This window comes from Cetorhinus maximus, chromosome 4 (assembly GCF_964194155.1).
Source record: "Cetorhinus maximus chromosome 4, sCetMax3.hap1.1, whole genome shotgun sequence".
NCBI lineage: Eukaryota > Metazoa > Chordata > Chondrichthyes > Lamniformes > Cetorhinidae > Cetorhinus > Cetorhinus maximus.
This window is the reverse complement of record NC_135882.1, coordinates 44,244,890-44,260,835: the sequence shown is the minus strand read 5'-3', so window position 1 is coordinate 44,260,835 and position 15,946 is coordinate 44,244,890. Positions and strand designations below refer to the sequence as shown.

Genomic DNA, 15,946 nt, shown 5'->3' with positions numbered 1-15,946 from the left:
ATCACCAGGTCTGGCTACACTGCCGCCAAAAAAAAACATAATTGAGCAGCACCGTGCATTACAAAAAAACACCTACCGGGTTACCCTGAAGAACAAAGTCAGCACTCAGCTTCATTTTCTCACTATTAATTGTTTCAAGCTAGTTTCCGTGGCTCTTCAAAATAAAAGGAATGGGGAGCTTGTGGAGAGCTTTGTCACTCTGAGACCACCATTCATTTGCCTTTATTATGCTCCTGCTTGATCTTGCCCCAAACTTGTTTCTGTCTTCGGTTTCTCTCCTGTGACACCTTATGCCTTCTCCAAGCTTATTTTGATGATGAGACCCACCTCCTGTTTATTTGACTTCAGTTACCATTAATCTGTTGACTACAAAAATTTCTTCTCAGCCCCCAGGCTCATTGAGGTTGTAAGTGATTTGCTTCTGTAGGAACTTTCTAACTTGCCTTCAGAATTGCCATCATTATTATCCTCAAGAAAATCATCTCTGCCTGTGAAGACTATGAGAAAAAGATAACTTCCTGTTCTATTTCCAAAATTCCTGAATGTGGTGTTAGCACTGAAATCATATTGAGAATACTAGCATAATTGTTAGGTTACTGGACTAAGTAACCCAGTAGTGCTGAACCAATGATCTGGAGATAAGAGTTCAAATCCCATCATAACAGCTGGGGAATTTAAGCTCAATTAATTAAATAAACCTGGAATAAAAAGCTGACATCAGTCATGTGACCTTGATCACTACCAGATCGTTGTAAAAGCCTATCTGGTTCAGGGAAAGAAATCTGCCATCCTTACTCCTTACATGGAGCCCCTAAATGTGACTCCAGACCTATAGTGATACAGTTGTTTCCTATTTGCCCTTTGAAATAGAAAATAATTTATTTTTTTACGAAATGAAACCGGGAAGTCTAATAACAATAAAACCAGATGGACCACCTGACAACAACCTGAGAGCCAGGCACCACAAAGGCACATCAAGCCCAGTTCACCCTGCAAGATGGTACTCGCTAACATCTGGCGACTTGATTCAAAATTGGGAGATCAGTTCAACAGACTAGCCAAGTCATAGCCTGCCATAGTCACAGTTATACTTTCACTAACATACCTTAGAACCAATGTCTCAAACTCCTGCATCCATCATCCCAGGTTATGTCCTGTCCCACTGGCAGAACAGACCCACCATAGGTGGAGGAGCAATAATATATAGTCAGGAAGGAGTGTCCCTGGGAGTTCTCAACATTGACTCCAGATTCATTGAAGTCTCATGGCATCGGGTCAGACATTGGTAAGGAAACTCCCTACTGATTACCACCGCCTATCGTCCCTCAACTGATGAATCAGGAGTCCTCCATGGTAACAAGAGCACAGAATCTGAGTTTGGGATTCAGTGTCTATGACCAAGAGTGGCTCAGTAGCAGCTGGTCAAGTCCTAAAGGACACAGCTGCCAGACTGGCTTTGCGACAGATGGTGAGCAAACCAACATGAGGGAAAAATCTATGTGAATTTGTCTTCACTGATCATACTTTTCACAAATCTATCTACCTGTGACAGTATTGATAGGATTGACCACCTCTCAACCCTTGTGAAGATTAAATTCTGTCTTCACTTTGGAGGCACCCTCCATTGGCTTGCCTGGCACTGGCACTGCCACTGTGCTAAATGGGATAAATTCAGAATAAGTTTAGCAGCTTAAAAGTTGGTGTCCATTATGTGCAGTGGGCTATCAACAGCGGCAAAATTGTATTCCACCACAATCTGTAACCTGATGCCCGTAATATCCCATACTCTACCATTACCATCAAGCCAAGGGGACAATCCTGGTTGAACCTATTCCTATGTACATAAGAAGAATCTAGGGGAACATGACAGGAGGAGCACCAGACATATCTAAAAATGAGTACCAACTTGGTGAAACTACAACACAAGACTATATGTGTTTTAAACAGTGGAAGTACCACTCATACTGAAGCACCCCAGAGCCAACAGATCCGATCAGAGCTTTGCTGTTCTGTCGTATCCAGGCATGAATGGTGGACAATTAAATAACTAATGGGAGGAGGAGTCTCCACAAGCATCCCATCCTCAATGGTGGCAGAGTCAGCAAACCGTTCCAGTACAGTTCCAACATTGGCATCTACCTGACAATGTGGAGAATTGCTCAGGATGTCTTGTCCTCATAAAGCAGGACAAATCCAATTTGGCCAAATACTGGTCCATCAATTCTCAAGCATCAGCAAAGTGGAAAGTGTTGCTGACAGTGCTATCAAGTGGCACTTGCGCATCAATAACTTGCGCACTAATGCTCAGTTTGGGTTCTACCAGAGCAACTCGGCTCCAGACCTTATTACAGTCTGGGTCCAAACGTGGACAAAAGAGATGAATTCCAGAGGTAAGGTGTGAAAATCTGCCATTGACATCAAGGCAGCATTTGACCAAGTGTGGCGTCATGGTGCCCTAGTAAAATTGAAATAGCGATTCATCTCGCAACTGTCTCTGTACCTTTGTTCTCCATTTGCCCAATAGTGGAAACAATCTTCCATTTGGATAAGTGGAAGTAACATTCGTGCAACACAGGTGCAGGCAATGACTGACTCCAACAAGGGAGAATCTAACCATCTCCCTTGACATTCAATGCCTTTACCATTGCTGAATCCCCTACCCTCAACATCCTGGCGTTACCATTGAGCAGAATCTTAATTGGACCAGCCACATAAATACTGCTACCACGAGCACAGTTCAGAGGCTGGGAATTTTATAGCAAGTAACCCACTTCCTGACTCCCTAAAGGATGTCCACCTCTATAAGGCACAAGTCAGGAGAATGATGTAATGTTCTCCACTTGCCTTGAGTGTAGTTTAACAACGTTCTGGAAGCTCAACACCATCCAGGACAATGCAGCCCATTTGATCAGCACCCCATTCACCATTGTTGTTCAGTGACAGCGGTGTGTACCATATACAATACAAGAACAAAAAATGCTGGAAAAACTCAGCAGATCTAACAGCATCTGTGGAGAGAAAGACAGAGTTAACGTTTCGAGTCTGTATGACTCTTTAGAGATAAAAAGTAAAAATGTGGTGAAATTTATACTGTTTAAGGGAGGTGGAGCAGGTGAAGGCCAGCGGTAGATGGAGGCAAAGGAGAGATTGCCAAAGTTGCCATAAACAAAAGGTCAAAGGGGTGTTAATGGTGGAGGTACTGACTAAAGGAGATGCTGATGGTGGTGTTAAGGATAGAATGCAGGATGTGATAATAGCCGGACAGGGGTAAGCACTCTGCAAAGAACAACATGAACAAGTGACAGATGGCCCTAATGGGGGTGGTGGGGGAGGGGTCAGTGTTGGGAAAAAAGATCGAAAATAGGACAAAAAGTGGGGATAAAACAATGAATAAAAATGAAAATGAATAAAAATAAATGGATAAAAAATAAAAATGAGTATTGAAAAAAGGGGATAAAAGGTGAGGATGGAGGAGAGAGTTCATGGTCTGAAGTTGTTGAACTCTATGTTAAGTCCGGAAGGCTGTAAAGTGTCTAATTGGAAGATGAGGTGCTGTTCCTCCAGTTTGCGTTGGGCATCACTGGAACATTGCAGCAGGCCAAGGACGGACATGTGGGCATGAGAGCAGGATGGTGAGTTGAAATGGCAAGCGACAGGAAGGTCTGGGCCATGCTTGCGGACAGACAGTCCGGACTTAACATGGAGTTCAACAACTTCAGACCATGAACTCTCTCCTCCACCCTCATTCCTTTCTTATCCCCTTTTTTCAATGCTCATTTTTATTTATATTTATTTTCATTTTTATTCATTGCTTTATCTCTATTTTTGTCTTTTTTCCCACCACAGTCCCCTCTCCCTACCCCACCCCCACTAAGGCCATCTGTCACTTATGATGTTCTTTTCAGAGTGTTTACCCTTGTCTGGCTATTATCACATTCTGCTTTCTATCCTTAATGCCACCATCAGCACCTCCTTTTGCCAGTACCACCACCATTAACGCCCCTTTGACCTTTTAGTTTACGACATTTTGGCAATCTCTCCTTGCCGCTACGTATCGCTGGCCTTCTATCCAGCTTCACCTGTTCCACCCCCCTTAAACAGTATAAATTTCATCACGTTTTTACTTCTCTTTAGCTCTGAAGAAGAGTCATACAGACTCGAAACATTAACTATCTTTCTCTCCACAGATGCTGTTATACCTGAGTTTTTCCAGCATTTTTTGTTTTTGTTTCAGATTTCCAGCATCCGCAGTATTTTGCCTTTATGTACCATATAGAAGATGCGCTGCAGAAACTCGCCAGGGCTCCTTTGACAGCACTTTGCAAACCTGTGCCTTGTACCATTTAGAAGGGCAAGGATAGCAGATGCATGGGAACAGCACCCACCTGCAAGATCCCTCCAAGCTGTACACCATCCTGACTTGGAACTATATTGCTATTCCTCCACTGTCAATGGGTCAAAATCCTGGAACACTCTCTCTTAATAGCACTGTGCGTCTCCCCACTCTAGATGAACTGCAGCAGTTCAAGAAGGCAGCTCACCATCACCTTCTGAAGGGCAATTAGAGATGGGCAACAATGCTTGCCTTGCCAGTGATGCCCACATACCATGAAGGAATAAAAATTACTTACCACAATCAATGCCTCAGATTTCATGCATTTATTTAAGGGCTACTCCTCACTTGGTACCATTCCCACACATGACATTCTTGCTGCTTTTGGCTTGACGTGAAATGCTGGGCCCCAAACCAGCACATACCCTACCTAATTCTTAGCGTCCCCTCATTTCCTCTCCTGATTCTAGACCCCCCTCTCTCTCCAGCCCCTATCCACAATCTTTATTTCCAGTCTTTCTTTCTCCCTGACGCCTGGCACCATCTCTCCCTCACTATCCAAGGCCCCAATCCTCCAGCACCCCTCCTATCCCAATATCCTGTCCTGTAATCGGTTCACTCTTTTCCAGTCCATCCTAAGCCCACACTTTTCCTCTTTGTGCTTCTCTTTCCTTTGTCATCTGGTTTAGTTTACTGTTCATTTTGGGATGATATCATGAAGTGGGGAGGGGCGTTGCTGTAATGTGGAATGTAAAAGTCCAAGTTCTCCCAGGCTCTTAAGTACGCATGAGATTCATGTCCATTTTTGAAACCGCACAAGTCGATTGAGACTATTCCATGGGCTCTATATATAATACTCTTGCTATCTAACTACTCCACACACACACACAACAAAAGTACCCAATAATTAACAAATAAAAGAAGCTGCCATTATCTTGTACAAGGATGCAACCATTTTCCATTGTGCTTGGTGTAAACAGGTTTGATTTTTTGGTAGCCCACACAGGATATCTTTGAAATGGTTATGTAATAGAATGCATACTAGTGTCCAACTTTGCTGCTTTATGGTCATCACTTTTATACCAAAAGTCCTCAATATTGTAGCAATTTGATTTGCATTTATCAATACAATGTAAATTTCTTAAGTTATTTCCAAACGGAATGATGACAAATACTTGATGGCTAACAATGAATTGTGACTGCCTAATCTCTCCAAATTACACCAGATACCTGTGAATTAAAAAAAATATATCCTGAAATAATTTATTGCAACAAAGTTGAACCACGCTGCTTGTACTAGCTTTAATATGGTTGGCGGTGTTAATATGTTTAGAGAAAATAATCTTGGTTGGACAATGTTAGAATGCTGGTTTACTGGTAATATTCCAGCTAAAATACTTGTAACCTAACAGAAAATGTATTCAACAGATGAATGATAAAATAGCTTTATTTTTAATGTTCTCTTCAATCTCATTCTAAGTCCTCTTTTTTTATGTAGCAACCTAAACCTCAGCCTCCTGCACGGCCCCCACCTCCATCTGTTGGATCCACCTTTCCAGCTGCTCCATTAGCTGCAGCTCCTGCAACCACAAGTGCTCCTGCTCCAATTGCTTCTATGCCTGCTCCCGTTGGAGGCACTGGTGTGCTGTCACAAGCACAGGGCCCTCCATATCCCTCGTATCAAGGATATCATGGGTAAGTCGTGACTGAGTTTGCATTGTCAACCTGGCTAAATGTCAACCTGGCTAAATGTTAACCATTTGATTTTTAAAAGGAAAAAAAATACAGTGAAACAGGAAATCTTAAAAGCCTTTGTTTAAGTTTTATTTTTTTTTGTGTTGAAATGTTGTACCTAATTCTGAGCAGAAATAATAGGGAAGGGGGCCTGCACCTGGCGTTTTGGCAATTCCCCATTACAGCATTGGGCTCTGTATTCTGTACTGTTTGAAAATGCTGGGTTTGGATTTAGAAGAATCTTTCCGGTTAAAAATCATTACTGCCAAATGTGTTTAATGGTTAAGAACAGGTTGCAAAGCTTAATGAATAAGTACCCCCTAATTTACATGTGTTAAGAGTTTTTGGGTTTCCTGAATCACTTGATGTATGTTCTGGACATGCTGACACAAAAAAATGGATAGGAGAATTTTAATTTTCAACCTTAAACTGGCTCATCAGTGAGGTTTAATATTTTATTGAACTAAGTGCAGCCTGTTCATTTGAAATTTAGAAACCATAGAAAATTTACAACACAGCAAGAGGCCATTCAGCCCATCATGTCTGTACTGGCCAAAAAAGAAAATAATCTAGCTGCCCATTTTAATCCCACCTTCCAGCACCTGGTCCATAGCCTTGCAGGTTACAGCACTCTAGATGAAGATCTAGGTGCCTTTTAAATGAGTTGAGAGTTTCTGCCTCCAACACCAAACCAGGCAGTGAATTCCAAACACCCAGCATCCTCAGGGTGAAGAGGTTTTTCCTCATGTCCGCTCTAATCCTTCTACCAATCACCTTAAATCTATGCCCCCTGGTAATTGAACTCTCTGCTCGGGGCACCTCTATCTAGGCCCCTCATAATCTTGTATACCTCAATCAGGTCACCTCTCAGCCTCCTCAGTTCCAAGGAAAGCAAGCCCAGCCTATCCAATCTTTCTTTATAGCTGCAATTTTCAAGCCTTGGCAAATGGAGTGCAGCTGAGCTAACTGAGTGAAAACTTGGAGTTTGGTGAGAGGGGAATTTGGTGAAGTGGAGGAAAGGACGTGTTCGTTTCCTTTTTCTATCTTTCTCACCCCATAGAAATTGGTTCTTGCTCTACTACAGGGAAAGGAGCTAGTTTAGGAGCTAGGAGATACTGTTTGGTGAGTATCTGGTAAGTGGTTAAGTTCTATTCTATCTCTAAGTTTTAAAATAGTACACAAATTGGTGGTAAAGTTAATAAAATATACAAGAAAGGAACATAAATAAGTGATTAATATAATTAAGTAATTGTTTAAAACACGTTAAGGATGGCAGGACAGGTGATGTGTCAAGGCTGCAGCATTTGGGAGCTCCTGGATGAGACACTGATCCAGGGCAAACACGTCTGCAGTAAGTGTTTGTGGCTTGAGGAACTTTGGCTCAGAGTCATTGAGCTAGAAGCTGAAGCTGCAGATTTTGCAACACATCAGGGAAGGGGAAAGTTACCTGGATGCTTTATACCAGGAGGTGGTCACACCACTTAGGATAGGGTCTTCTGATTTGGGCAGGGAGAGGAAGGTGTGACTGGGAGTGAGGCAGGTAAGGGGACCCAGTGGGCAGGAGTTTGCACTTCTGCAATTGTCTAAAATGTTTGAGGATCTCAACTTGTTTGAATGAGAGCAGGGGCTGCAGGGTGGATGAGCAAACTGACCATGGCACTTGATTACAGGAAGCTATCCAAGTGACAAAAAGGCAAGTAGTGGTATTAGGGGACAGTATAGTGAGGGCAATTGACACTGTTCTCTGTACCAAAGAGCAAGAGTCCAGATGGCTACATTGCCTGCCAGGTGCCAATGTTCGGGACATCTGCTCAGAGCTGCAGATGAACTTGCAATGGGAGGGTGATGATTCAGTGGCTGTGGTCCATGTAGGTACCAACGACATAGGCAGGATGAGGAAGGAGGCTCTGCAGAGTCAGTATGACGAGCTAGGCACCAAATTAAATAGCAGAACCTCAAAGATAATTTCTGGTTTATTCCCTGAGCCATGTGCAAATTGGCATAGGACAAATAAGATTAGAGAAATAAATGTGTGGCTGAAAGACTGGTGTGGGAGAAATGGGTTCCGGTTCATGGAGCACTGGCACCAGTATTGGGGTAAGTGGGATCTGTACTGTTGGGATGGTCTACACCTGAACCATGCTGACCCTGGTACTCACAAGCCGCATAACTAGAGAAGTAGAGAGAGTTTTAAACTGAATAGCGGGGGCAAGGGATCAAATTTGGGAAGATGTGGTAAACCAAAGAGTAGACTCGAGGCAAGACAGAAAGGTATTAATATGGGAAATGATAAACAGACTCTGACAGGAGGGGACAAAGAGTATCCATCTAAGAGTAAATCAGCTAAGGCTAGATGCTACAAAAACAACAAAGGGACAAAACTAAAGGCTCTATATTTAAACGTAGCATCCAAAACAAAACAGATGAACTGATAGCGCAAATAGAAATAAATAAGTATGATCTAATAGCCATTATAGAGACATGGCTACAGGATGACATAGATTGGGACCTGAACGTTGAAGGGTACGTGACATTTAGGAAAGACAGGAAGTAAGGAAAAGGTGGAGGGGTGATTCTTAATTAATGATGGCATTAGCACGTTAGAGAGGGATGACCTAAATTCAGGAAACTAGGATGTAGATGTAGGAAACTAGCAGTTTGGGTTGAGATGAGGAATGATAAAGGGAAGAAGTCACTTGTGGGACTGGTGTACAAGCCCCCTAATTGGAACTTCACGGGAGGACAGAGTATAAAAGAAGAGATAATGGGAGCTTGCCAGAAAGCTACAGCAATAATCATGGGGGATTTTAATCTACATATAGCCTGGAAAAATCAGATGGGCAAAGGTAGTGAAGAAGAGGAAGTCATAGAATGTTTTTCAGATAGTTTCTTAGAACAGTATGTTCTGGAGCCAACCAGAGAGCAGGCTATACTAGACCTGGTATTGAGCAACAAGATAGGATTAACTGATAACCTCCTAGTGAAGGCACTCCTAGTAGCAGCGATTTATAATATTGAATTTTGCATTCATTTTGAGGGAGAAATGAGTTCATCTAAAACTGGTATTTTGAACTTAAATAAGAGCAATTATATGGGCATGAAAGCGGAGCTAGCTAAAGGAACTGGCAAATGAGGTTAAGGGATAGATCAACAGAGGTTCAGTAGCAGACATTTAAAGGGATATTTCATAATACACAGAATAGATACATTCCAACGAGTAAGAAAAAGCCCAAGGCGGGAGGCACCATCCGTGGTTAACTAAAAAAGTTAAAGATAGTATCAAACTTAAAGCATATAATTACACACTGACGGGTGGCAGGTCAGAAGATTGGAAAGAATATAAAAAACAGCAAAAAATGACAAAACAATTAATAATGTGTGAGAAATTAGAATATGAGAGAAAGCCAGCTAGTAATATAAAGACGGGTGGTAAGAGTTTCTATTGATATTTAAATAAGAAAATTTAACAAAGTGAGCATTGGTCCCATAGTGCAGCTGGAGAATTGATAATAAAAAGTAGGAAGATGGTGGATGAATTAAACAGGTATTTTGCTTTGGTATTCACATCCTGGAAATAGCTGTAAATCAGGAAATGGAAGAAGGGGGGGGGGGTGGAAACACATGGAAAATGACAATCACCAGGGTGGTGGTATTAAGCAAATTGTTGGGGCTGCGAGCTGACGAATCCCCAGGTCCAGATGGACTTTACCCTAAGATATTGAAAGACGTGGCTAATGAGATAATTGGTTTTCATTTCCCAAAGTTCCCTAGATTCGGGGAAGGTTCTATTAGATTGAAAAATAGCAAATATAACTTCTTTATTCAAAAAGGGAGGGAGACAGAAAGCTTGAAACTACTGGCCCGTTAGCCTAACATCTGTCATAGGGAAAATGTTAGAAGCTATTATTAAATATGTTATAGCAGGGCACTTAGGAAAATTCAAGGCAATCAGGCAGAGTCAGCATGGTTTTGTAAAAAGGAAATCATGTTTAACCAATTTATTGGAGTTCTTTTGAAGGAATCGCATGTGATGTGGATAAAGGGGAACTGGTGGATGTACTATACTTGGATTTCCAGAAGGCATTGGATAAAGTGTCACATCAAAGGTTATTGCAAAAAATAAAAGCTCATGGTGTAGGGGGTAACATATTGGCATGGATAGAAGATTGGCTAGATAACAGGAAGCAGAATTGGCATAAATGGGTCTTTCTGGTTGGCAGGATGTGACAAGTGGTGTGCCACAGGGATCGGTGCTAGGGCCTCAACTTTTCTCAATTTATATAAATGACTTGGATGAAGGGACCGAAGGAATGGTTGCTAAATTTGCTTACGACACATAGGTAGGAAAGTAAATTATCAAGAGGACGTAAGGAGGCTACAAAGTGACAAAGATAGGTTAAGTGAGTGGGCAAAGATCTGGCAAATGGAATATAATGTTGGCAAATGTGAAATTGTTCATTTTGGCAGGAAGGATGAAAAAGAAACTTATTATCTAAAATGGTGAGAGATTGCAGGGCTCTGAGATTCAGAGGGACCTGGGTGTCCTAGTGCATGAATCACAAAAGGTTAGTATGCAGGTACGGCAAGTAGTTAGGAAAGCTAATAGAATGTTGTCATTTATTGTGAGGGGAATTATTTACAAAAGTAGGGAAGTTATGCTTCAGTTGTACAGGGCATTGGTGAGACCACACCTGGAATATTGTGTACAGTACTGGTCTCCTTATTTAAAGAAATATGTAAATGTGTTAGAAGCAGTTCAGGGAAGGTTTACTAGACTAATACCAGAAATGGGCAGGTCGTCTTATGAAGAAAGGCTGCACAGATTAGGCTTGTATCCACTGGAACTTAGAAGAGTAAGAGGTGACTTAATTGAAACCTTTAAGATCCTGAGGGGCCTTAAAGGGTGGATGTGGAGAGGATGTTTCCTCTTGTGGGAGAATCTAGAACCAGGGGTCGCTGTTTGAAAATAAAGGGTCGCTCATTTAAGACAGGGATGGGAGAAATTTTTTCTGACGGTAGTGAGTTTTTGGAACTCTCCCTCAAAGCAGAGTCTTTGAATATTTTTAAGGCAGAGCTAGATAGATTCTTGATTGACAAGGGGGTGAAAGGCATTGGTGGTAGGCAGGAATGTGGGGTTGAGGTTACAATCAGAACAGCCATGATCTTATTGAATGGTGGAGCAGGCTCAAGTGGACAAGTGGCCTTCTCCTGCTTCCAATTCGTATGTTCATACGTACGTTCTTTACTCTCAAGAGCAGTTATGTCCTTCCTGTAATGTGGCGACCAGAACTGTACAAAATTTCAGCTGTGGCCTAACTGGCGTTTTATACAGTTCCATCATTACACCTCTGCTTTTGCATTCAAAACCTTGTCCAATAAAGGAGAGCATTCCATATGCTTTCATTACCATCTTATCCACCTGTCCTGCCACCTACAGGGACCTCTGGATATGCACTCCGAGATCTCTCACTTCCTCTACCCTTCCCAATATCCTCCCATTTATTGTGTATTCCCTAGCTTTGTTTGCCCTCCCCAAGTGCATTACCTCTCACTTCAGGATTGAATTCCATCTGCCACTTTTCTGCCCATTCAACCAAGCCATTGATATCATTCTGGAGACAACAACTATCCTTTTCACTATCAACTACACAGCTAGATTTTGTGTCATCTACAAATTTTCCTTTGCTATCCACATTTAAGTCAAAATCATTAATATATATATAACAAACAGCAAGGGACCTCACACTGAGCCCTGTGGAATGCCACTGGAAACCGTTTTCCATTCGCAAAAACATCCATCAACCATTGCCCTTTGTTTCCTGCCACTGAGCCAATTTTGAGTCCGACCTGCCACATTCCCCTGTATGCCATGGGCTTTTGCTTTTCTGACCATTCTGCCATGTGGGACCTTGTCAAATGCCTTACAAAACCTATGTAGACAACATCTACTACGCTACCCTCATCAATCTTCCTTGTTACTTCCTCACAAAATTCGATTAAATTAGTAAGACATGACCTGCTCCTAACAAACACGCTGATTATCCCTGATTAATCTGTTCCTTTATGTGACAGTTTATCCTGTCCCTCAGGATTGATTCCAATACTTAAGGTAGATGGATTGTTCAGCATGCCCTGTGGAGAGTTTGGTCCTACAACATCTTAACATCTTGCCAATTGCCAACATGATGTTTGAGTCAATTATAAGTAAAGGGAGGAGTTCATTTAAGCCCCCCCGCCCAAGTCTGAAAGTGACTCCAGGTTCACCAGTGTATTCTATTATACAAAGATCTTGCAGTTACGTCATGCCCTATAATTTTCTCAGGACGTCCCAAAGCACTTTACACCCAGTAGATCAGTTTTAGTGTGTAGTCATTGTTATGGAGGCAAAGAAATGTACTCTGTCGAAACAAAGACCCAAGAGGCACTAATTAAATCTCCTGTAAGGTACAAGATAGCCAGCATGATTTGCAGCAGATAAAAAATAGCCATTTAATAAGATTACCAGCTATCTCAGTGAAGTACTTCCTTGTGGTATTAGGAAAGACCATTGAGTTCACCAATCAGTGGTTCAGTCACTTATTGGCACACTACCTTCAGAAGGGCACTGACCAGTGTTATGACATAATGCTTAAAGAGCTACTAGTGTGATGCTATGGGCTAGCTTTGCAAGACTTATCTACTGGTCTGTGTCATGTAGTTTTCTGTACTTAGCCCTCCTTTGGATTGAGCACATTTATTTTTCTGAGGCATAGAGGTATGGCAAGTTTGATGTACTGTGTTTGCAATACCCAAGTTCAAACAAAAGGAGACAATTAAAGCCAGACATGGCATAGCTTTAGTGATAAAGGATGCGCTAATTACAACATAAATTGATATCATTTGAGAATTCCTGTTGAGTCTTTTTCTATGCAATAATGCTGAATTGGATGTTGCATTGGAAGTTTACAGTTGAAATTTTGCTAAATTAACAAATGAAGTAAATCTGAAATCTTCTCATGCTTTCATGGGATGTGGGTGTCACTGGCAAGGCCAACATTTGTTGCCCATCGATTGCCCTTGAACTGAGTGGCTTGCTTGGGCATTGTAGAGGGCAGTTAAGAGTCAGCCACGTTGCTGTGGATCTGGAGTTATGTCTAGACCGGACGAGGTAAGGACGGTAGACTTTCTTCCCTAAAGGACAGATGGGTTTTAGTGAACCAGATGGGTTTTTGCAACAAGCACTGAAAGTTGTCATGGTCCCCGTGGCTGAGACTAGCTTTATATTCCAGATTTATTAACTGAATTTAAATACCACCTTCTGCTGTGGTGGGATTTGAACCCATGGCCCTAGAGCATTTCCTGGACCCCTGGAGTACTTGTCCAGCAACATTACCACTACGCCACCATCTCCCCCCAAAATTGCAGTAGCTAATGAAATTTTCTTTATTCCTGATTGCAAAACGTTTGTACTTTCCACATGATCTGCCAAAGCACAGTAAACTATCTTGAATCTTGTTCCTTCTGTTGTCATGTCTTTTTCTCTTTCCTCATCTCTCATCAAAATATATTTGGCCTATGTTTTGGAATGTAGGCCATTTAAGCGCGTGGTTTATGATGTAAAACAATGCTCACGGATTTTAATGTGTCTATTGCAACAGAAACCAGTAAAGATATACATGAAGGAAGAAGCAAAGGTTTAAATAAAAGTAAACTTTTGATTATGCACAAAGTTTTCTGTTGTAACCTGACAAAATTAAGTCATGACATTTTGAGGGCATTTATTGTAACAAGTTCTGGATCTTGTATAGATCAGTAGTTAGGCCACATTTTGGCGTGCTTCCTTCAGAAGGATGCTTTGCGGGGAGTTCAGTGCAGTGATGGAAGTGACTGCTGCTGTGCCTTTCTTTTTACATAAGAGAAAAGAAGAGCGAGCATGATGTGACTTAGTTGATTGACCTGTTCTTGTTCTTATGTTTCATGTTTTATTTTTTCAGGTTCTACCCAATGCCTATGCCAATGGCATATAACCAATATGCCTATGGCCAGTACAACATGCCATACATGTACCCGCCTCCTGGACAGCCACCGTTACAAAGTGCTCAGCAACCTCAGCAGCCAGGATACCCTTACCCTCAGCAGCAATTCTACCAGCAATAAGAGGCACTGTGTGTTTAAGATTCCATGTTGTGGTTAATTTTTAAATTACCTCAATACTTTGTCCACTGCATTCTCTTAAATTTTAGTCTGAGGTCAATGCTAATTAAATTTGTACTGTTAAAATCTAATATTGCACTAAATGTAACTATTTTCAGAATGGCAAACACTAGGAATAATTTAGCAAATTTGAAATCTCAACTTTTTTTGCAAAAATGCATATGGTACAAACTGCTCATTAGATATATCTTTTGTTAAGAGTTTTTTCCTAATTCAGTTTTGGGGAATAGGCCTGAAATGCTGCACAAATATAAAGCAGATTGTGTTTGTAGGGTTGTCTTTGAGTGCTACTTTTACATATTTGCTTATACTGTATCTGGTTTATGTTATTTCCTATATACTATTTTGTCTAATCAGGGCCTTGTAAATCATATGGTAAATTAAGCTATAATTGCATTAAAAATCAAGATTGAAACTTGGTAGTGTTAGCTTTTATGGGTAAATAAAGTTACAGTATATAGTCTTTAAAACAATTCAAGACAGTTTAGAAGGTAACAAACCCTCATTTCCAAAAGTCTGACAATCTCAGACTTGATATTTCTTAAAGGAAAGTAACTGCAGGAGGAACATTTCCTAGCCAAAATTCTTGTGTCTCAGCTCTCCCAGTCTATTTGGATTGTATGTATCTGTCACTTCCCTTACAATTCAACAGCTTGCTATCATTCATGAATTGAGTGTACTGCTCAAAGCATATCCAACCCTCTGAAGGTGAGGAAGATCTTGCATTCATTCATAATTTCTGCTCCATAGCTGTTTCTGACCAGTTTGAAAGCATAACTGAAGAAGTTGTTACATAGCAACACATTCCTTTTGAGTGTTTAGTAAAAGATGCATGATCTTTTAAAGAAAACTTTTAACTTCTTTTGGAACCATTCATTAACAAATAGGTATTGCTGTTTTTGAGGATTAGATTGAGATATTTTGTATTGTCTCTAACCTTTAGTACATGGAGAGCATTTGAAAGTTATTTCTCAACTGTATAGACTCTAAATGAGATGGACTATTGCAAACTCAGTCCACTTCCTTGTGACATGATTCTAAGGCAGAAAACAGTCTTTAATTAGTGCACAAGAGGCATGGAAATGAAATGATTACACTACTGAAATATGGGATATCTTCATAGGATGGAATTGCGCACATTGGGACAGATAAGGTTTTCATCTGGACCATTCCCTGATGTTGCTATCCTACCATTATCTGACACTGACAGTGAATGCTATCAAATATGCTGTGAGTAGCATGCTTCTGAGTATATACCACGAGTAGCACAAAATTTGTTGGAGAAGTAAAATTTTTGAAGACAATTTTAGAATGGTGTCCTTGAATCTTGAGTGCAACTCTGAATCTAGCTATAAAGACTGTGTAAGCTATTCTGCCTGTGCCAATATCTATTTTGATTTACTTTGAATAATCTTGTCAAACTTTGAGCCGAAAATTGTGTCTGGATAACTGTATAATCTGTAACTTTGTAAAGACCAAAGCTTTTGCAGACTGGAAACTTAAACACGCCTCAAGAGAAAAGCAGCAGTCCTACAGACATCTGAAGGCAACGGTACAGCATAAAACCTGCAACATAAGCAAATGGTGGTTAGAAAGAACATGGGAGATCCAACAACTCGTGGACACCAACGGCTTGCATGGTTTCTTCAGCGCAGTCAAGACGATCTATGGCCCAAGTACTCAAGG

At 41.1% G+C, this 15,946-nt stretch overlaps 1 protein-coding gene across 2 annotated transcripts in view; it reads left to right on the top strand.

The window, feature by feature from the left end:
• The window catches only part of pdcd6ip (programmed cell death 6 interacting protein), a 140,334-nt gene extending 125,655 nt beyond the window's left edge, over positions 1-14,679 (top strand). For both annotated transcript variants that reach the window (XM_078540104.1, XM_078540105.1), the window contains exons 17-18: positions 5,832-6,028; positions 14,041-14,679. In XM_078540104.1, coding sequence (XP_078396230.1) covers positions 5,832-6,028; positions 14,041-14,203 — 360 coding nt within the window. In that variant the 3' untranslated portion in view covers positions 14,204-14,679. The remainder of the gene's footprint in view (positions 1-5,831; positions 6,029-14,040) is intronic.
• The last annotated feature ends 1,267 nt before the right edge of the window (positions 14,680-15,946 follow it).